Genomic DNA, 23,131 nt, shown 5'->3' on the forward strand with positions numbered 1-23,131 from the left:
GAACAGAGGAAAGCCTAGTGCGTTTTCTTCCACTGAGTGAAGACGTAATCACGGCCATTAATCTTTCCTCTAGACCATTAATGGTTGAGGAAAAAACCTCTTGTGTAATATATACAGGGGCTGAAGTGCCAGAAGCAGGTGTAGCCCCTGACCCCAATGGCTCTCTCTGGCTAGCCGTCCCTGGCCCATCTTTAGGGGGGAAGGATGCTGCCGACAGGGGGCCCTCAGAACCTGAACGAGATCCCCTAGTGTCTCTGGTTCCTGGGGTGCTTGAACCTCTTCTACCCATAGTGCAAAGCAACAAGGTGTGAGGTATACAAATGAACACTGTCCGCTGAGCGATGTAGTCTGGCTAAAAGCCTTGCTACCCAATGCTCAGTCTGGTGTTACTTCAGTAAATGCTGCCTAGGAGAATGCCTGTGTCCCACCTTACATGCGACCGTCAGCTCTGTGTCTCTCAGAAGGCTGAGTGCACCTGTACAGAGTGCCTTTAATAGCCTGCAGCTGGCCTGAGTGGGAGTCTAAACACTCTGTGCTGACATCCCGCCCCCTCCTTTACCGCCCCCCCCCCCTCGAGTTTTGAAAAAAACGAGCGCTTCCCACACTGCCGACTCTCCTGTCATGCTCTGGAGAAAAGGCTGGGGATGGGGGGGGGGGGGGGGGAGGAGGGAGACTGGTAACAAGATTTGCCTGAACGGCTATCTTCAGAGATGGTGGCCATTAGGCCACAGAGCCCGGGTGGTATAACCACTTTCTAGACCCCTGTGGCCCCTCTCTAGCCTGGGGGGGAACATTCAAACATGAGAAATCCCCCCATCCACCTTACCTGCTTGCAGCCTGCTTGATACCCTGGGACATACACAGCGATTACAACACCTGAGACAGACATTCAGCATGTGTAGGTTTGTGCTCTTGGCAGCCCCCGGTGGTCACAATAGGCATAGCATGCATTTACCTTAAAGGAGAAAACCTACTAGAATTAGAAAATTCTGTGGAATCTCCTCTTACCTTATCCAGCCGCAGGGTGCCGTTTACACAGACCCAATCTTCACCTCTCACGGTGGGCTCCGTTTGAAAAAACCGTCAGAGACTGGGGCCCCCATCAGTAGGGGGATCCAACAGTTCTGGGACCGTAAAGCACCTCGCCAGAAATTAGGAAGTTTAAAGCCATTTTCTGATCTGCGGGGTCCAGCTCTCTAAAAAGAGAAGCATTACGGGTAAAACCTCGTTTCTTCGGACACGAGGCCCGGGTACCATTCAATTCGGCCATGAAAAGACACTTTGAATGGATCCGGTTCGCCTGGCTTGCCCCAGTATAGGATCTTAGGATATTCCCTTTGGAGCTCAGCACAGGACATCTTTACACGTCCATCACCTAAGACACTGGCGTAAAAACTGAGGTATCCCTGCAAGGGGGAGGGATTATATAGGGGGTTGAACTTCCTGATAGGGTGTGCCAGTGTCCAATCACCAGTGATACCTATATAACCCATCAGTAATTACTGTGGCTCTGTGTCCCGTGATGTTCGAGAAAGAAATAATTAATTTAATCCATTTTGGAATAAGGCCGGGTTCACACCTATGCGAATAAGATGCGGATTTGCTTTGAATATTATAATTGAATTAAATAGAGTGTTCAGATACAGTTTAGTTCTGCTTTAAGGGCCATGTAACACTGGTAATCCTTCTGGCATCAAGATCACTATGTAGAACAGAGCAAACACTTTGTTTCCATGCCTCGCTACCTGCTAGTGGCCACTTACAATGCAGAATGTCACTCTCCAGTAATGGCTCGTTTATCTGGATAAGAAGGGAGTGACACAATGAACCAGGTTGGTATTTGCATAGCGATACTGCTACTGTGACATAAACCCGAAAGCCATAGGTGTGCACATCCCCCCCCCCCCCCCCCGCAGCGTAGATTCCCCCTGCTGCCCCGCCCCATAGCATTTTCTGAATGAGCACAGTGAGTGATTTGTACAGATCACTCAGTGTGTTCATTCATTACTGAAGCCTAGTAAACTGTGTTAACTATGCTTCAGTTTGTGAAAGAAAAGGAAGCCGCTCCTTATTGAGCACTTCACCATTTATTCACTCATCTAAGCCCCCCAGTGGGGCTCTTAAAAGAAATGTAAATAAAAAATACCTTTTTTATTAATACCTCCACTTCCCGACTGACATCGTCCACGTTTTAATACATTTTAAAATGTTGGTTTAGATTTATAAGTGTGTGTCTGTGTATATATCCTATTTTATTTTATATATATAATATATATATATATACATATATATATATATATATATATATATATATATATATATATATATACACACACACACACATACATACATACATATACACACAGTATCTCACAAAAGTGAGTACACCCTCACATTTTTGTAAATATTTTATTATATCTTTTCATGTGGCAACACTGAAGAAATGACACTTTGCTATAATGTAAAGTAGTGAGTGTACAGCTTGTATAACAGTGTAAATTTGCTGTCCCCTCAAAATAACTCAACACACAGCCATTACTGTCTATACCGCTGGCAACAAAAGTGAGTACACCCCTAAGTGAAAATGTCCAAATTGGGCCCAAAGTGTCAATATTTTGTGTGGCCACCATTATTTTCCAGCACTGCCTTAACCCTCTTGGCATGGAGTTCACCAGAGCTTCACAGGTTGTCACTGGAGTCCTCTTCCACTCCTCCATGATGACATCACAGAGCTGGTGGATGTTAGAGACCTTGCGCTCCTCCACCTTCTGTTTGAGGATGCCCCACAGATGATCAATAGGGTTTAGGTCTGGAGACATGCTTAGCCAGTCCATCACCTTTACCCTCAGCTTCTTTAGCAACGCAGTGGTCATCTTGAGGTGTGTTTGGGGTCATTATCATGTTGGAATACTGCCCTGCGGCCCAGTCTCCGAAGGGAGGGGATCCTGCTCTGCTTCAGTATGTCACAGTACATGTTGGCATTCATGGTTCCCTCAATGAACTGTAGCTCCCCAGTGTCGGCAGCACTCATGCAGCCCCAGATCATGACACTCCCACAACCATGCTTGACTGTAGACAAGACACACTTGTCTTTGTACTCCTCACCTGGTTGCCACCACACACATATGACACCATCTGAACCAAATAAGTTTATCTTGGTCTCATCAGACCACAGGACATGGTTCCAGTAATCCATGTCCTTAGTCTGCTTGTCTTCAGCAAACTGTTTGCAGGCTTTCTTGTGCATCATCTTTAGAAGAGACTTCTGTCTGGAACGACAGCCATGCAGACCAATTTGATGCAGTGTGCGACGTATGGTCTGAGTACTGACAGGCTGACCCCCCACCCCTTCAACCTCTGCAGCAATACTGTCAGCACTCATACGTCTATTTCCCAAAGACAACATCTGGATATGACACTGAGCATGTGCACTCAACTCCTTTGGTGGACCATGGCGAGGCCTGTTCTGAGTGGAACCCGTCCTATTAAACCGCTGTTTGGTCTTGGCCACCGTGCTGCAGCTCAGTTTCAGAGTCTTGGCAATCTTCTTATAGCCTAGGAAATCTTTATGTAGAGCAACAATTTTTTTTTTCAGATCCTCAGAGAGTTCTTTGTCATGAGGTGCCATATTGAACTTCCAGTGACCAGTATGAGAGAGTGAGAGCGATAACACCAAATTTAACACACCTGCTCCCCATTCACACCTGAGACCTTGTAACACTAACGAGTCACATGACACCGGGGAAGGAAAATGGCTAATTGGGCCTAATTTTTGCATTTTCACTTAGACCCCATTCACACAGGGACGACTTGTCAGGCGACCTAGTCGCCTGACAAGTCGCCTCCCGTTCTGTACTATGGAGCCGTTCTAAGGGGAGCGACGCAAGTTGCTCCGACTTAGAAAAAGGTTCCTGTACGACTTCGGGGGCGACTTGCATAGACTTCTATGCAGAAGTCGTTTTGCAAGTCGCCCGGCCATTCATTTGCAGGTCGCCTCGCTGAGGCGACCGGCAAGTCGTGTTGCCCCTGTGTGAATGGGGTCTTAGGGGTGCACTTTTGTTGCCAGCGGTTTAGGCATGAATGGCTGTGTGTTGAGTTATTTTGAGGGGACAGCAAATTTACACTGTTATACAAGCTGTACACTCACTACTTTACATTGTAGTAGTGTCATTTCTTCAGTGTTGTCACATGAAAAAGATATTATAAATTATATTTACAAATATGTGAGGGGTGTACTCACTTTTGTGAGATACTGTATATATATATATATATATATATATATATATATATATATATATATATATATATATATATATATATATATATATATATATATATATATACATTTTTTTTTTACCTTCAAGTCACAACCACCCCAACAAGTAGTCTTGTTTTACTGGGTTTCTTTTTCTGCCTGCCATTACCTGCTAACATCTTGTGTACAGGCGGTGCAATATCCACCTCCGCCAACTGTTCAAACGTGGTAACATGATAAAGCCGGACCTGGGCACTGCCCTGTAGGGCGATCCACATCCCCTGGTTGGAGCTGACCATACACGTTACACAGCGGTTCTGGTCCTGTCCAATGTGGAACATGTGCTGTGACAAGAAGAGGCAAAAAATAAAAAAAAATGTCAGTTTCTGTTGAGGAAGGCATATCAAAACTGGGGTGCGTTAGGCCACACAAGTGGTAAATTTATAACAAAAAAAAAAAAAAGACATAAGATGCAGACTGTCATGGAAGTTTCCCCAATCCTCTCCTCCACCCAATACTATAATTTTTTTTTTACTGTTACCATAAGCCAAAAAAAGCTTGATCCTGCCAGTAGATCTGTCATTTTTGCACTTCCTGTAACAAGCCAAGCTGTCCAGTATAAAGGGGTAGACATGTGCAATTCGTTTCGGTCCGAATGTAAATTCCGACAAATTTTTTTTAATGAAATTTTCATTGAAATTAGTTTAAATTCATTTTTATTTGTTTTCTTCAAATTTAGATCATGCTGGGTCGATGATGCCACAAGGGGGCGTGGCCATACGTTGACATAATCGGGTGACTCCGACCCTTAGCTATTTTAAAAAATATCAGGCGGAGGAGCAGGCAGTCGGTGGGAAACCTTCGACGAGGCCGGAGGTTTCTTTTTTACTTTTTTTGGGTCCGGCGGGCGACGTGATTGACGATGGATTGACACCGGGGGGGGGGGGGGGGGGGGTCGTGGACAATGTTTTTGTTTATTAATAAAGGAATTGTCGAAAACTCGTGTTGTGTCTTTATTCACTTTTTTGGTGAATGGGTAGGGCCATACTCATTCATATTGGGGAGGGGTGGGATCTGACGCCCCCCTTGTTAAAGGGGCTTCCAGATTCCTATAAGACGCCCGCCCGCAGACCCCCACAACCACCGCCCAGCGTGGGGGCATGGGGACAAGGTGCATTGGGGTGGGGCGCCCCAAAGCAACCCCCTCAACCCCTTCCTTTCCTGACCTGCTGCGCTGTACACTTGGATAATGGCCTGGTATGGATTTTGGGGGGGACCCCACGCAGTTTTTTCTCCATTTTCTATTGCCGGCAATAGTTTTTTTACATTTCAGCTGTCAGTGGGGAAGCTTTCTGGCCCACTCCTTAACAACCAGCTATTCGTCACACAGAATTCGAATCGGTAGATCATTTTTCGACTGACCCGAATTCGAATCTTTCCAAAAATTTGGAATTCATTAGAAAATTAATAAACTAAACAAAACGAAAATTAATTCTGACAATGAATCAAGACTAAATTAATAACAAATCAATCCCAAACAAATTATTATGTTCTGCACAATGTCTATAAAGGGGCAGTTACATTTACAAGTCCATGTCTCAGCTACTAAATGATCAGAGCAGCTGTCAATCAACTAGGAAGAATGAAGTATTGACTGTAGCAGATTAGATGAAAGCACAGGGAGGCCACCGTCCTGCAGACTTAGATGCCGGTAGTCACCCCCAATAAAAAAGAAAGGCTTTAGAGAAAGGGGGCAGAAATGTGGCAGGATTAAAAAGTAGGTAAGAAACATTTACTTGTACCAACAATAAAAGCCTCGCACAACTACATTTACAAAGCACAAAAGGGAGCTGCGCATCTTTAGTATTTGGGTTTTCATATAGAATTCTGCTATGCAACATAACATAAAACGATTTATGGCCCCTCTTTCTGGGTCATGTTGTAAGTTGCCGTTATTAATATGATGATATTTACCAAGGTGCTATAATCTTTTCCTGAAATTAAGGTTTATGTATAGCCAGTTTTGAATAGAGTAGAAAAGGGTTAAAAACCCATGTCAGGTTATTTTTTTTTTTTTTTTTTTGCTGTATGTTTATCATTGGGGAAATTGCCTTAAACTTCCTGTCCCAGGGATGCAACAGGAAGTAAAACAAACTCTCTCCCTTTAAACAGTTGTTCCCGGAATAAATGTTCTCCTCACCTCTTGTTCTGGGGGCAGTTTTAGAATTTTGGATTCCCCTTTACTTTCTTTCTAGGTGGCATTGGTCAAAAGAATTTTTTTTTAGCAATTTTTTTTTTTTTTCAATGGACCAAAAACATTAAAAAACACTGGTGAGCGCCGTTTTTGAGCGTTTATCAATGTTTATCAGCGTTAGAGCGTTTTTACAGCTGAAAAATGTCTCTCAGAACCCACTAATTTTTTTTTTTTTTTTTAATCTTTAAAAACGTTACTGCCCAAAACTGCTGATAGCCTATGTGTGCATGGACACTGAGGATAACATTATGGAGAGTTTAATGACTGTAGAAAAAAACGTCTACAGCCAAAAACAGCTGCTGCAAAAACGTCAAAAAATGTCCAGTGTGCATGAGGCCTTATACTCGAGTATATATGGTAGTTTCTTTTTAATAGGCTTCAAAAAAGGGTGGGCTCGGGGCGCAGAAAGGACAGGCGATCCTATTGGACGCATAAAAAGGAATAGGGTAATACGGCGCTCTCAGGTTACAATAATAAAGTATATAATGATCCAAATTAGAACCATCAAGCAATGTGTCAGTGGTTTACGGACAGTGCTAGGTCACTGTATGGTAAACAGCGACAAAAACACAATGGTTGAGAACGATATAAAACATAATATAAAATAATATAAAAAAATAATATAAAAACAGTTAAAAACTAGATGTAGAAATACAAAGAATTATAGTGCTAGGATAAAACTGTCCACAGAGGGCTGCCAGTTCAGAGTGAGAATGAACAAGACTCTGGAATAAAGAAACGAAAAAGAACAGCGCCCTCTAAGTGCAGTAAACAGGCTGGTTTAATCAATAGAAAGGTTTAAAAACACTCACAAAAGTGAGGGAACAATGGGCATGAAATGTCATCTGCTCCCGATAGCCGGGTGAGAGTGGGGGAGGTCCGTGAGATGTGGCAGTGGATCCTATTGGACGCCTAGGAGGAGGAGGGAGGAGACGAACGGCAGAAGCCGCTGTGATGCTGAGGAGGAGGAGACACCCGCCGCAGCGCTGTTCGTCCAGATCGTAGATGGGGTGAGTGCTGGATGACCGACCGATCACGAGACCCCCAGGGGCTCACTAGCGCCCTGGTAGTTCAATGAGAACTGAAAACCGTTAGCCGCAAAGGCTGTCAGTACTTGTAGTTCATTCATTCACAGATCTCCGTGAATGAATGATGCAGCCATGTGGGCGGAGTGTTACCCTAACAATGGGTGGAATATGTAACATGTTCCCAAAGGTGAACTTAACCTTAAAGAAACTTTGCAAGTACAGAAAAATATCTGTTGATTTCCAAGAAATGCATTCAATGCTGAATCCCCAAAAGATAAAGTCATCAGCAGACCTACCTCTTGAAGCAGGGATGATGTGTTGAAGATGGTGACCCTGTTCTGACATCCACACCAGAGCTTTCCAGAGACGGAGACCATTTTGGTGACAGGGTTTCCAGGGGAACCTAAAGAAATAGTTTTGGAGTTCTGAGGATCCCAAAAACTTCCTGGAAAACAGAAGATGCAAGAGGTCAGAGAAAACCGGAACAGATGTGTACCTATTTATTTCAAATAGATGTATTCCTAGTATCCTCATATCTACAGACATACACTATATGGCAAGGACGTGCGGGGAGGTCAGTGATTGGTGAGGCACTGGCTAGTATCAGAGCCAGATACATACAGGTTACATACGCCGCGATCGTTAGAGCGAGAGCAATAATTCTAGCACTAGACCTCCTCTGTAACTCTAAACCTGAAAATTTTTTTAAAGCATCACCTATATAGATTTATAAGTACTGAAGCTTGGCGCCATTCCAATGTTAAAGTGTGACATGTTGGGTATCTATTTACTCGGCGTAACAATATCTTTCACATTATACAAAAAAAAAAAAATCGGGCTAACTTTAGTGGTTTTTTATTTTATTTATGAAACAAGTTTAAAAAAAAAAAAAAGTGTTTAAAAAAATTGCTGCGCAACTACCGTGTGACCTAAAAAGTTCCAATGACCGCCATTTTATTCCCTAGGGTGTCTGCTAAAACAATATATATAATGTTTGGGGGTTCTGAGTAAATTTTCTAACAAAAAAAAAAATTATGATTTTTACATGTATTTTGAGAAGTGTCAAAATTGGCCTGGGTGGCAAGGGGTTAATTACCATAAGTAATAATCAAATTATTATATATTGTTTTTAAGGTAATTTACTATATTTTCAAAATCTGTACTCAAGCAGGTGGCTTAACGGACAAATTACTGAAGTCTGAAGTTATAACTTCCAACCAGTAATTTCACAGTAAATAGATAAACAATAAATTATTATGTTATAACATATAGCATAATAATATATGATTTAGCTTGAATATGACAGTACCATAACAGTGATGTGTGACGTTGAGATATGATCTCCTTTCCCAGCTGATGCCTTCTACGGGGAAACGCGTCGGGTGGAGCGATAGTCTCTGACGTCACCACGCACCAGCTGGTCGGGCTGTGAGCCGCGGCTGTATTTTTAGAAAACTTCGTTTGTTTTGGATGTCAGTATCGTGTTTTAAAAAAAATAAAACTATGGAACCGATTACTGCACCATGAAGTTTTTTTCTTGTTTATCCTTCCTAATATCGGCCCTGGGAGTCATTGCCACCTTACCTACTTACCACTGTGTGAAGAAACATCGCAGCAGGAGCATAAGCAGCAGTGAGAAGAGAAGTTACCATTAGAGGAGTCTTTGGATATACCGCCCTTGGCTGGCTGAGCTCTCTGATGTGCCTGTTTGATCTCTATAACCTGAGATCCACCCTATTCGGTAAGCAGCCACGATTGTTGTGTGTTTGATGAACAGAACATATGATTAATCTTCTGACAAGCCGTTTTTTAATTCTGATTTGTCACTGGGCACCAAACAGCTTCAATGGACTATTATGCCCTGTACACACGATCGGACTTTCCGACGGAAAATGTGCGATCGGAGCTTGTTGTCGGAAATTCCGTCCGTGTGTAGGCTCCATCGGACTTTTTCCACCGGAATTTCCGACACACAAAGTTTGAGAGCTGGTTCTCAAATTTTCTGACAACAAAATCCGTTGTCGGAAATTCCGATCGTATTTACACGATTCCAACGCACAAAGTTCCACGCATGCTCGGAATCAAGCAGAAGAGCAGCACTGGCTATTGAACTTAATTTTTCTTGGCTCGTCGTACGTGTCGTACGTCACCGCGTTCTTGACGTTCGGAATTTCCGACCAACTTTGTGTGACCGTGTGTATGCAAGACAAGTTTGAGCCAACATCCGTCGGAAAAAATCTGATGGATTTTGTTGTCGGAATGTCCGATCGTGTGTACACGGCATTAGATTCATATTTTCATAGCACTTTGTGTTCTCACCATATGTTATTTTGGTATTTATATTTTGCACAGTTGTCTTTGGACAGCAACAGGTTCACTTTGTTTGGGTAGCGCAATTATTTCTGTTACACACTTATATGAACTGAATATTGAGGTTTTTTTAGTTGCAGCACCTGTTCTAATCACGCATTATATATATATCCCCTTCCCGCCGACCGTACGCACATCTGCGTACTCGGCTTTCGGGGGTTATACCGGGATGATGCCCACAGCTGCAGGCATCATCCCGGTACCGTTGTTTCGAGCGGGCGATCGGCTATCCGTATATAACAACCGATGAGGCTAAAAGTCGCTCGGCTGTTATACCGGAGGAGCGGGAGGGGACACCCCCCCTCCCGCTGCTCTTAACGGGACTCCCGTGCGATCGGGAGGCCCGGGGTCCAATCGGCTGCCTCCGGCGGGCCGTGTGATATAAAATATTGCAACAATCTCCATTTTATTCTCTAGATTCTCTGCTAAAAAAATATATATAATGTTTGGGGGTTCTAAGTAATTTTCTAGCAAAAAATATGGAATATATATATATATATATATATATATATATATATATATATATATATATAGTGTTTTTACACATATCATATATATTTTTATAGGGGTATAGCGCAGATATCCCACTATACAGCAAAATCAGTTACTCCCTTTTAACTCTCTGAGAAAAACCTGGGATTGTGGGTAAATCTTATGACCCATAAACACGTTTTTCCTTGTAGATAAGAGGGCTGGGCTGGAAGGGAGTATTTGTCTTTTAGACACATGCCCCCTTCTATGACACTGCAGTGAGAGGCGTGCCTCCACTGCAGCATTTTTATTGGACAGCTGGGACCAATGGTACTTTACCATTGGTCCAAGACTCCAAGCTGTTCATTGAGCTCAGTGCCTCTGACAAGTAGTGAGAGGCACTGTGAGCTCATCCTCTCAGTCTGCTGCAAACAGAGTGTGCCAGCTTGTATTTAAAGTGGCCGCTCTGTATTTAGCTTCTGACAGGCTGCACAAGGAGCCCCGTATCTCTGGAAACATAGGTTGTAAGAATTTTTACCAGTGGTGGGGTAGGACTTAGGCTACATCCCCCCCTCCCCCCCCAAATTTGGGGTCTCTGTAACCCCAGGTCGCCGAGCTATGACCCTCGATTTTTTTTTTTTTATGTTCATGGCAGGTTAGGCCCTGCCTCACCTACCTCCCCTGACTGCATGTCCCTGCTATATGGTCATACATTTTTAGTCACCTAACCCACACACTTATATGACCCGTCATCCAATGCCGGAAGATAGCAGTGATAACTGCTAGCGGCTATAGCAATAATCGCATGCTAGAAATCACACATGCTGGTTGTGCCAAAGTCAATCGATGAACCGACTTCGGTACAATCAGCCTGCCCATACATAGAATCGCATCTTGGCTGGTCCCTGCTGAACCGGACGAGATTTGAACCATCTTTGGCTGGCTTATTGGTCATGTCTGACCAAGAACAATGCACTCTATACCTGCTTGGGGTTTTAGAATAGCAGCTGCTGATCAAGGAGGCTGTGTGACTGAATAAAATAGCACATTCAGACAGACGACTATCTGTGGAAGGGAAAAAGTTCTATCCAGACCACCCAGATCCCCAATGTGTCCATCCCAATATCTCGCTGATGGACTCTTTCATGGTCCGGGGTCCACTTGAAATGGAAGATTACATGTAGATTGTATGTGCATTCATCAGAGGAAACCACAGCATGCCGAGATGGAATATACAAAGATGATACTTCCACTCGGGTGCAGGTTATATAAAGAAGGTCCAGTGGTTTCCCAGCAAGGTCTTATCCCTCACCTGCTTCTCTCTGGTAAACAATGAGATCTCCATTTGCCAACGACACAAACACTTGGTTGTCCAGATACCTGCAGGGGCAAAAAAAAAAACAACAACTTAGGTTGAGCTGCCAACTGAGCATTAATGAGTTACATGAATATGAAATATAGGGGGTGAGGGGGCTGGAAAATAACTCGCTACCCCCAACACTCACAGTATACACATGACGGCCGCTGTGTGCTGCATCTTCATGCTGTTCTTGCGGTTGCGGATGTTGTCAGAAGACTGATAGACATGAATGCTGCAACACAAAGATAGAAATCGTCATGCTTTTTGGACAAACAGTTGCAAACACAGTTGCAATACATATAACGTTTACTGTTTTAGCTGACAAAGGAAATGGAAATTTGTACAGTCTTGTGATTTGCACACATTTTTCGCACTGCTCAGCCAGATCCACATACCGTATATACTCGAGTATAAGCCGACCCGAATATAAGCCGAGGCACCTCATTTTACCACAAAAAACTGGGAAAACTTATTGACTCGAGTATAAGCCTAGGGTGGGAAATGCACAGCTACCGTAAGTGGAAAAGAGGGTCAACAATGCCAATTTGCAGCCTCACTGTGCCCATTTGCAGCCTCACTGTGCCCATTTGCAGCCATAGGTCCCCCGAACTTCAAACTCGGTAGTTAAGGGTTCCTAGATGCCCCCTAGCTGCAGCCACAATGTGGGGTCTCTTGACCCAAAGGGTCCCGAAATTACATTGCTGCAGATGGACACAGTTGACCGAATTTGGGGCCCCGTACTTTTGAAATGTTTCTGTTCTCAATCACTTTCTGGTATTTGTTTATGAACCTACAGTTAGGTTGGGGAGTATGCTGTACTAGTCACAGGTGATACAGTAGTCCTTTTTTTAATGTATTGTTTAGTTCACTGTCTATGTGCATGCGAATTGAATATCTTTTATTGAACATCTTTTAATTACTTATTTTATTTATTACAGGTACTTCTATAGCGCTGACAATTTATGTAGCGCTTTACATATACTGTATATTGTACAGTCAATATATATCTTTTTTGAATAAAAATAATTTTCCCAAAAAATCACCTTTACGTTTTCCTTTAATTCCAATTAGAGAACACTAGAGGGCGCTAGACACAAACGCTATAGATGTGCCTATAATAAATATTTTTTGGGCAGCGACTACAGTATCTCAGCTGAACAGAGACACTCTACCTATCTTGCACAAGTCCGAGGTTGAAGGACTTGGTGTATCAGACTAAAGGACACATGCTCCTGATGTTCCAGGACCCTACTTGAATCCACAGGCTATCCAGACTGAGCCTCTTCCTGGTGGCTGGTCCACTGATGGTATTAAGACCTCTCTTATCATCCTGAATTATTTTATGTCTCATTGTTGGGGTTATTTTGGGACATTTACAAATCCACCCTTGGCTCTCTTGTTTCGTTTATTCAGATTTAGATTTATACCAGCTGATGCCTGTGGAACCCCCCTACCTTAAAGTGGATGTAAACCCACCACTCACCCAGTATAAACGGAATTAAACAGTTTTAATGTATATATACATGCAAGCCTCCTGCATGTATCCCTACCTTGCAAATGTCACCTCCTTCAGCAGTAGGAGCCCCACAAAACTATGGAATCAGTGGGTGGGTCTCTTTGGGGGAACAGAAATTATGAGGAGCTCTGCAAATTGGAAGGGTTTTAACTATGGCATTCTCTAGGGCACCCTCCGGAGTGCCCACGATGCCAACAATCTCCGGTCGATTTACTTCATATGCTGTGAAAATGCCCCAAATTGGTTAGATATTGGCTAGAGATGGTGAATACAATCAATAGAGCTTTTCATACTCGCATTGACTTGGATCCTAAGATAACCTTATTGGGTTATCTAGATGAGGAGCTATTTTCACTTGAGATATTGGTACCAATTAACAGATTACGGTTTATGGCGTGTAAGACCATCACTTTGAAATGGTTTTCACCCAGTCCACCCTCCTTTGAGGAATGGCGTCTCCAGGTAAAAGACACCCTCCTGAAGGAAAGACAGATTGATCGAAATAGGGGTACACCGAATACACTTTATAAACTGTGGGAGCCATGGTTGGCGGCGTCAGGCCTGGCTCCACTTTCACTGGTCTCTTTAAGTTTACTGCAGTGTGGTTAATCTTGTTATGGTGATGCAAGTACGCCTTGTATATAAAGTAGAGTACTGGCTGGTTTCTATAGGGTTAACCCAGTTGCTAGATTGGTACACTTTGTCTACAGATACCAAAAAGGGGGACAGTCATACTTGAGTTGTTAAGGCATGCTCTGATTTTTACATAAAGTAGTGCCAACCAGTGGCGGCAAACCCCCACCCCCCCCTACCCGCGCTGTTTGCCGGTCGGTCCGGTACTTACCTCATCTAGGTGGTGGGCAGCGGCTCCGTGGCCTCTCCTTCATCGGCGGCTTCCAGCGTGCGGCTCCTTCCCTCCTCCTAGGCGTCCAATAGGATCGCCTGTCTTTTCAGCCAATTGGGTGATGGGTCTCAAAACCCGCTTCCTGATTGGCCCGGAGGAGGATCAATATTCATTCGCTGTTGTAACACACCTAGGTGGGCTTCATTCACATTCTCTGCACCCCGAGCCCACACTATTTGAGCCTGTGGCTCTAATAAGGTGCTTAAAAAAATTGGAATCCACGCATCCGGCATCCTGCAAGGGTCTGGACGCATGGATGGGGGGGGGGGGGGGGGCGGCGATGGATAGTCGGGGCATTGCCTGTGCCCCTTAGTGGACAGGGCCATCCCTGGTGCCAACGATCTCCCATGCCTTGCAATCACATGATGACTACTGAGATGTTACCTGACATATATGATACTATGAAACCCTATACATATCTTCTCTGAGTTGTGTATACTCACCTGTATGACTAAAATATAGCTTTTGTAGGGTTGGAAGTTTAAAGGTTGGTAATATGTGATAGCAAGTGAACTTTTTGGTTGGTGTTCGTTACACCTTTATTTCCTTTTTTGTTATTTCCTTTTTCTTTCTAAATGTTTTTTTGGTTGTATACATGCAAAAACATCAATAAAAATTATTGGAAAAAATAAATTGGCCCTAGTATGTTCATGTATGCATATGAGTTAGGAGCTTAGATTGTAAGCTCCTTGAGGCAGGGACTGATGTGAAAGTACAATATATATATATATATATATATATATATATATATATATATATATATATATATATATATATATATGGTGCCATACAAGTACCTATAATAAATAAATACAACTGCAGCTTATATGTTAACGTGAAAAAAGAAATTATGTTCTGAGCTTCTAGAAGTTCAGAACATCCAATTTCGCTTGACGAAGGAAAGCTTATGGGGCTGTATTGACTAGGTGGGTGTTAAAGCTGCAGAGAACAATAACAAATAGGTCAACCAGGTTTAAAATGAATGACTTGTGTTTTTTGTTTTTTTTTAAACCTTGTTAAACTTAAAATGTTCTGCATATTGACACACATATATAATAAATAAGGTGGAAACTTCATACCCGGCAAAAGAGCAATAACTGACTTTCTTCAAAGCATACTGTGTATGTACAATAACAAATATAGGTCCCATTTCCTTTCATACACATAATGTACAATGAATTGATTTGATGTCTCTCACCAGCCGTCCTCCGTGCCTAGCCACATCGAGCTCTGATAGGCCTCGGGGTCGATGCTCATGAGGTCCTCAAGGCTGCCCCGTGTGAAGGAGCTGCGGCTGGATCTCCTCACTGTTGGTCCCTCGGTGGGGCTTTCGCTCTCCCGGCTCTGGTTGAAGTTGGTGGGAATTGGAAGGAACCCAGAATCTTGCTCCTCCTCCGAGCTGGTGGTCTCGGCTGTGGTGTCCTTTGCACTCGGCATCTCTTCATCTGGGGAACAGGAGCTCATTAGATGCAGACACAACAGATTACTTTAAAGTCTCTTTGCAGAGGACTGATACCCTCTGTTTAGTCAGAAGTAGAGCTTTTGCTGATGCAGCGCTGTAGGTCTGTCACAGTAAGTAGAGTGTTGGGCCTCTACAGAGAGACCACTGCTTCCACACAGAGATCAGGGTTTCCACTCTGCAGCATGCTGGAAGAACACATGCTTTTCTACTTAAAAGAGAAGTTCTGTTTTTTTTTTCTCAAAAAATATACTTGCCAAGGTGGATGCAGCATTGGTTCCTCGCCGGCTCTAAGACTGAGAACCAAGTGATCAAAGATCACTCAGGCTCTCAGTGCTCCATAAGCAGAGAGCCGGTGACTGTCAGTCACTGGCTCTCTGCCTTGCCCCCCCCCCCCCCCGCACTTACTAGAGCGCTGGGCTGTGGAGGGGCCGGGACCAGCCAGCTCAGGCTCTCAGCGGCTCGCTGAGAGGCTGAGCTAGGGGTCGGTCCAGGTATGTGGGTGGATCCCGACTTTATTGTCACAATCTTGCCCCAGCCTGGACCAGCTCTGCGATGTCAGCGGGCTTCGGCCCACTGTCTGCTGAAAACGGGTCACAGGAGTGCAGAACGAACTGCACTCCTGTGATTCACAGAAGTATAGGCAAACCAGATTTGGCTGGATTTCTCCTTTAGACCCCTTTCACACTGAGGTGGTTTTCAGGCACTTTAGCGCTAGAAATAGGCCCTGAAAAGTGCCTGAAAACCACCTCCCATTTATTGCAGGGTGTCTTTTCACACTGGGGCAATGCACTTGCAGCATCTTTGGGGCGGGTTGGGAGCGCTATAAATAGATTCCAAAGCGCGTTAAAAGCGATTTGACTGCGACGCAAAACAAGACTTTTTCCAAATTTTTTTGGTTAAATATTGTGCCGCTAGCGGGCGAAAAGCGATGGTAAAACAGCGCTAAAGCGCTGCAAAAACAAGTGGCGCTTTAGCGCTAACTGCAAAGGCGCTCAGTGTAAAATGGGTCTTAAGCTGTAGCTGCTTTCTAAAATACTAAAAACAAACTTTGCGCATTTTTTTCCGTTGAAACACCTGGTATGTATTTAGCAGATTCAAACTGAAGGTTCAGTTGGGCTTTAACAGGAACTCTAATGCTGCGTACACACGATTGGATTTTCCGACAACAAATGTTGGATGTGAGTTTGTTGGCTAAAAGTCCGATCGTTTGTATGCTCCATCGGACTTTCCGACAACAAATGTTGGCTAGCAGGTTTTCAAATTTTCCGCCAACAACGTTGTTGTCCAAATTTCCGATCGTATGTACACAAGTCCGACGCACAAAATTTCACGCATGCTCGGAATCAAGCAGAAGGAGCCGCAATGGCTATTGAACTTCCTTTTTCTCGGCTTGTCGTACGTCTTGTACGTCACCACGTTCGGAATTGTTGCCCAACATTTGTGTGACCGTGTGTATGCAAGACAAGTTGGAGCCAACAACCTTCACACAAAATTCCACGGTTTTGTTGTCGAAAAGTCCGATCGTGTGTACGTGGCATAAGACTAATTTGCATACCTAAATCATTTTTATACATATTTGAAAGAACATATATGACTTTTATCAGGCACACGGATTTATTAAAAAAAATCCTACTCTGTTATAGGCTGGAAAAAAGCATAAAATTGTAACATTAATTAATGGAATAATAATATACAGATTGCAGACAGGAAGGGTTTAATAAATGTATCCCGATGGCAACAACCAGACTAAAACCCACACTGGAAAATAACAGTGGGAATGACTACATTTTTGATGCAGCAAGGTGAAGTAAAACTTACTGCCAAAGCTGGAGGAGATGGTAGAGCGGCTGGCCTGACTCTGGAGGGTTCCTGAAGGGCTAGGAGAGGACTCATCGTCGGTGTCGTCGCTATCGAACGGCACCAAATCCCGGCTGGCGCTGTCTGTGTGTTCGGAGAGTTCCAGAGATGAGCCGGAGATGGAGATATGGAGGCACTGTTGGGACGCCTGTTCATCCAGGGAGTTCTGCGGGAGGCGCTCTGACCTTTGGTTGGGCAGAGCTGCTGGCCTGTCTCTGCATGGGAGAAGACATTGTTAATGAGATACCTTCCACATCTCATAAAAACTTGTTTCATCTTTTCAGTAATGCATTCAAGGTAACCAAAACACTTTCTTTTAAACTGTATAACTCAAACAGCCCCGCATTTCTTGAGACCCTAATGAGCTCTTGTACGAAGTACAGGTTATAAAAAAAAAAAAAAGAAAAGCTGCCAACAGTTATATAGAACAGGCATCTAGAAATGCCAGAACATCATATTCGCAGCAATTTTCATTGTTACTGTTGGCTCACCACTACAATAGGCGGCCTTGTCAGCCAACAGAAATGCATGCGAGGTGGAAAAGAGATTTGCCAACATAAGGCTTGATTCGGAGCGTGTTGTCGGAAATTCCGACCGTGTGTGGGCTCCATCGGACATTTTCCATCGGATTTTCCGACACACAAAGTTTGAGAGCAGGATATAAAATTTTCCGACAGCAAAATCCGTTGTCGGAAATTCCGATCGTGTGTACACAAATCCGACGGACAAAGTGCCACGCATGCTCAGAATAAATAAAGAGATGAAAGCTATTGGCCACTGCCCCGTTTATAGTCCCGACGTACGTGTTTTACGTCACCGCGTTCAGAATGATCGGATTTTCCGACAACTTTGTGTGACCGTGTGTATGCAAGACAAGTTTGAGCCAACATCCGTCGGAAAAAATCCTAGGATTTTGTTGTCGGAATGTCCGAACAAAGTCCGACCGTGTGTACGCCCTATAAGAGTGATCAGCTGTCGTTAAGCTTCCCCGTTGACAGCTGAATGTAAAAAAAAAAATTGCTGAAAAAAACTGCGTGGGGTCCCCCTCAAAATCCATACCAGACCATTATCCCAGCATGCAGCCCGGTAGGTCATAAAAGGGAGGGGACAAGCAAGTCTCTCCCCTGAACCATTCCAGGCCACATGCCCTCAACATGGCGGGTGGGTGCTTTGGGGCGGGGCTCTGTGCCCCACCCCAAAACACCTTGCCCCCATGTTGATGGAGACAAGGGCCTCTTCCTGACAACCCTGGCCGGTGGTGGTCGGGGTCTGCGGGCAGGGGGCTTATCAGAATAATGAAGACCCCCAGATCCCACCCCCCTTTTTCTTTCTCCCCCTCCTTCTGCCAGATGGCTCCGTGAGAAGACGGCTCGGAGCTATATTTTTAATAAAGGACTTGTCAAAAATTGTCTCTTGTTTTTTGTTTTTTTTTTACATTTCACTGCTCTTTTGGTGAATGGGTAGGGGTACGATGTACCCGATACCCATTTACATAGTGTGTGTGTGTGTGTGTGTGTGTGTGTGTGTGTGTGTGTGTGTGTGTGGGGGGGGGTGCGGGATCTCCCTTGTTAAAGGGGGATTCCAGATTCCGATAAGCCCCCCTGCCCGCAGACCCCGACAACCACCGGCCAGGGTTGTCGGGGAGAGGCCCTTGTCGCTATCAACATGGTGACAAGGTGCTTTGGGGTGGGGGCAAAGCACCACACCCTGCCACCCACCCCCCTCATGTTGAGGGCATGCAGCCTGGTATGGTTCGGGGGGGGGGGTTCTTTTTTTTTAGCCAGCAATTTTTGTTTTTCATTCAGCTGTCAGGGGGAAAGCCCGCCAACAGCTGATGACTCATCGGTTGTTAAGGATGTGGCGGCCAGCTTCCCGACCCGCTCCTTAGCAACCAGCAAAAAAAACACCACACAACTCGCAAATAGTGGAAAAATTGCGGTAAAACCGCGGTTACAAAAAGCACTGCAGAAACGCTCAAAAGCAACATGCACAGATGTGAATTGAGCCTAAGGCAGAATCTATGTTTAGGTGGAGCCACCGATTGGCTGGTTGTGCTTGAAAGATGGTGAGTTAATCATTTGGGTTTCAGCATTTGGAGGGAGCCCAAAGCAGCTGACAGGTAAAATGTATCAACACAACCAAAAAAAATGAAATTTATTTCAACTTACTAGTCAGATTTATCTTCACCTAGTAATCCTGTCAGTAACATGCTTTCTGTCTTAAAGTAGAATAAGCAAAACTTTTTTTTTTGCCATTTTAGATAATAATAAGTAATGGAAGGTTTTAAACCGTCAGATTTTTTTCGCCATCCGTTTCCCATTGGGGAGATTAACTTCCTGTCCCATATCCAAACAGGAAGTGAGAGGAAATTCTTGCAAAATTAAGCAAATTCCTTGGGGACCCCCACATCACCAGAACTAGTCTCCCCTCTATTACTCTTCTGGGGACAACACAAAATGTGGGATTTTCTTTTACTTTCAATGATAATGGTAAACAGGATAAATAGAGAGAGTGAATCTCCTTAAAGGGGTTGTAAAGGTTTGTTTTTTTACTAACAAACATATTATACTTCCCTCCTCTGTGCAAGGGTTTTGCACAGGGTGCCCCCCCCATCCCCCTCAAGGGGTTTCCCCCTTTGCTCCTGGCTCCTCCCCACATTGAGTGCCCCCTCGTAGACCTGCATTCCAAGGGGACACCTGGGCACGACACAGACAGCAGGACTCGGCCCCACCCCCTGGCTTCCGTGTCACTGGATTTGATTGACAGCAGCGGGAGCCAATCGCTGCGCTGCTATCAATCTATCCAATGAGGACCCGAGATAATGGCTGGAGCTGCTCTGCTCGTCCCTGTCGACGGAACGATCTGGTTCAGGTGAGTAAAAGGGGGGATGCTGCACTACAAAAGGTTTTCCACCTTAATGCATTCTACCGTGAAGGTTTACAAACCCTTTAACTGTGGCACAGACAGCAATAAAAACTGAGAAGTGTTGTAATCCCTCCGCACTCTATCCAAAAAAAAAAAAAAAAGTTTTGCCTTTAGTTATACTTTAAGGTGACAATGCTCACTTACTGTACTGCATTCTAAGGAGGAGCAGCATTATCACCCTAGGACAGGAAGTGTGTTAGCCCTACAAAACACCTCCTATTCTCCATACCATCCATGGTGGGGAGGTTTTCCATTGTTCCTAGGGATGAACTGGGTAGGGCTGATAACACTTTGGATAAAGTTGTATAGTGCAAAGAACACCGGGTACTAGCTCTGGATTCCAGGCAGGATCACCAAGTATTATTGAACAAATATTACAAAACACTTTCAATGATTGATTTAACAGACCAAAAGCTAGCTAACAAGGAGATGCTCTAGTTAGAGTTTACATACTTAAATATTACACCATTTTTTTTTTTTACCATCAATTAAAGCTAGCTATAGACGTAAGTGAACAATCAGATGTGCATGCCCGATTTGACTGTCTCACAATGGGGTTGATTTACTAAAGCTGGAGAGTGCAAAATCTGATGCAACTGCACATGGAATCCAATTGGCTTCTAACTTCAGCTTGTTCAATTAAGCTTTAAAAAAAAAAAAAAATCTGAAGCTGATTAGTTTCTTTGCAGAGCTGCACCAGATTTTGCACTCTCCAGTTTTAGAAAATCAACCCCTATGTCTTTTTGTCCATTTTCTCCCTCAGTTGCAATTCAGTTCCAGGAGGCAAAGGACAACGCAAGGGAGAGTTGAGCAGACAGACCTGCCTGGTCCTTTAAAGCCCCAAGAGCACTTGCTGGGGACTACTTTGAGGGCGGCACAGTGGTGTAGTGGATAGCCCTTTCGCCTAGCAGTAAAAAGGGCCACTGGTTTGTATCCCAACCATGGCACTACCTGCCTGGTGTTTGCATGTTCTCCCTGCCCCGTGTGGGTTTCCTCCGGGTACTCCGGTTTCCTCCCACACTCCAAAGACATGCTGGTAACCTTCTGTCTAAATTGGCCCTAGTATGTATGAATGTGAGTTATGCCCCGTACACACGGTCGGATTTTCCGAAGGAAAATGTGTGATAGGACCTTGTTGTCGGAAATTCCGACCGTGTGTAGGCTCCATCACACATTTTCCATCGGATTTTCCGACACACAAAGTTTGAGAGCAGGCTATAAAATTTTCCGACAACAAAATCCGTTGTCGGAAATTCCGATCGTGTGTACACAAATCTGACGGACAAAGTGCCACGCATGCTCAGAATAAATAAAGAGATGAAAGCTATTGGCCACTGCCCCATTTATAGTCCTGACGTACGTGTTTTACGTTACCGCGTTTAGAATGATCGGATTTTCCGACAACTTTGTGTGACCGTGTGTATGCAAGACAAGTTTGAGCCAACATCCGTCGGAAAAAATATTAGGATTTTGTTGTCGGAATGTCCGAACAAAGTCCGATTGTGTGTACGGGGCATAAGAGACCTTAGATTGTAAGCTCCTTGAGGGTAGGAACTGATTTGACTGTACAATGTATATGTAAAGCGCTGCGTAAATTGACAGCGCTATATAAGTACCTGAAATAATACCTGAAATAATAATAAGAAAATGTCTTCCAGACATTGGATCACCACCCAGTCAAGCCATTAAATGTTTATGAGCACCATAAATAACAGGACAGCTGCAGGGGGTGTTGTAAAATAGATTAGATCAGAGTAAGGTTTAGGTCTCCCCCTCTTACCCAACATCCATCCCCTTTCTGATTCATGTCTCAGTCAATGCATCCGCTTCTACACAGCTCTTAATAGTGGTCAACATCTGTTTAGAAGCAAAAACTCTCTCGGAGCCCTTTGAAACTGACCCCACATAGAGAGGATCTTCCTACAGAGGGACAAGACAATCCTTGAAGTCTTTCGACACTACATTCCTCCCATCTCCAGTAAATTAGATGTCTTCCTGGGGTAACCTTAGTGCCACTGTCACTATAACAGGCTGAGTCATGATATCATTAACGCAGACACCACAAACCACAGTAAGAACCTTTTCTCCTCTGACAAAAAACACCATGCAAGGAACTCTTTAGTCTTCTTGGAATGTTTATCTCCAGAAGATAATGGTCCATTCAATGTCTGCTCTTCAAAACATTTTTGATATGTATTTTTAAAGGGTCAGTCAGTCTGAGTAATAGTTTAGTTATAGGCAGTGGCGGCCCGTTCATAGGGGACGCATGCGTGCCGCCCCACCCACAAAAAAAAGGTCCCTTTAAAAAAAATAAAAAACAATGTTCTTTAAGTGCACTGTGTTCGGGCGCCGGACACAGTGCACTATGAGAAGCGCCAGGTCGATGCAATCACGAGATTGCAGACGAGGCGCTTCATTTGCAGGCTTTTGACCTGCTTTGCGGCGCAATCCAATTCGCTGAACAGCTTCCGCCCGTACTATTACTACGGGCGGGAGCTTTGTTTTTCAAGTTAAGAGGTTACTTCCAGTTTCCCTGTTCCAGAGGTAAACCGGAAGTGACGTCGGCAGCTCCGTGGAATGCACGGCCCGAGCGGAGCTGCCTGTAAGGTAAGTGAGGCTGCATATGATGTGGCACGGTGAGGCTGCATTTGATGGGGCACGGTGAGGCTGCATTTGATGGGGCACGGTGAGGCTGCATTTGATGGGGCACGGTGAGGCTGCATTTGATG

At 44.3% G+C, this 23,131-nt stretch overlaps 1 protein-coding gene across 2 annotated transcripts in view; it reads right to left on the reverse strand.

Annotated features, from left to right (window-relative positions):
* ARHGEF17 (Rho guanine nucleotide exchange factor 17) overlaps positions 1-23,131 on the reverse strand; it is a 362,668-nt gene that overhangs the window by 11,340 nt on the left and 328,197 nt on the right. For both annotated transcript variants that reach the window (XM_073612921.1, XM_073612920.1), the window contains exons 15-20: positions 17,439-17,692; positions 15,357-15,603; positions 11,884-11,970; positions 11,691-11,758; positions 7,834-7,982; positions 4,425-4,599 (exon numbers count right to left, since the gene is read on the reverse strand). In XM_073612921.1, the coding sequence (XP_073469022.1) occupies positions 4,425-4,599; positions 7,834-7,982; positions 11,691-11,758; positions 11,884-11,970; positions 15,357-15,603; positions 17,439-17,692 (980 nt within the window). The remainder of the gene's footprint in view (positions 1-4,424; positions 4,600-7,833; positions 7,983-11,690; positions 11,759-11,883; positions 11,971-15,356; positions 15,604-17,438; positions 17,693-23,131) is intronic.

Source organism: Aquarana catesbeiana, linkage group LG02, assembly GCF_042186555.1.
Source record: "Aquarana catesbeiana isolate 2022-GZ linkage group LG02, ASM4218655v1, whole genome shotgun sequence".
Lineage (NCBI taxonomy): Eukaryota > Metazoa > Chordata > Amphibia > Anura > Ranidae > Aquarana > Aquarana catesbeiana.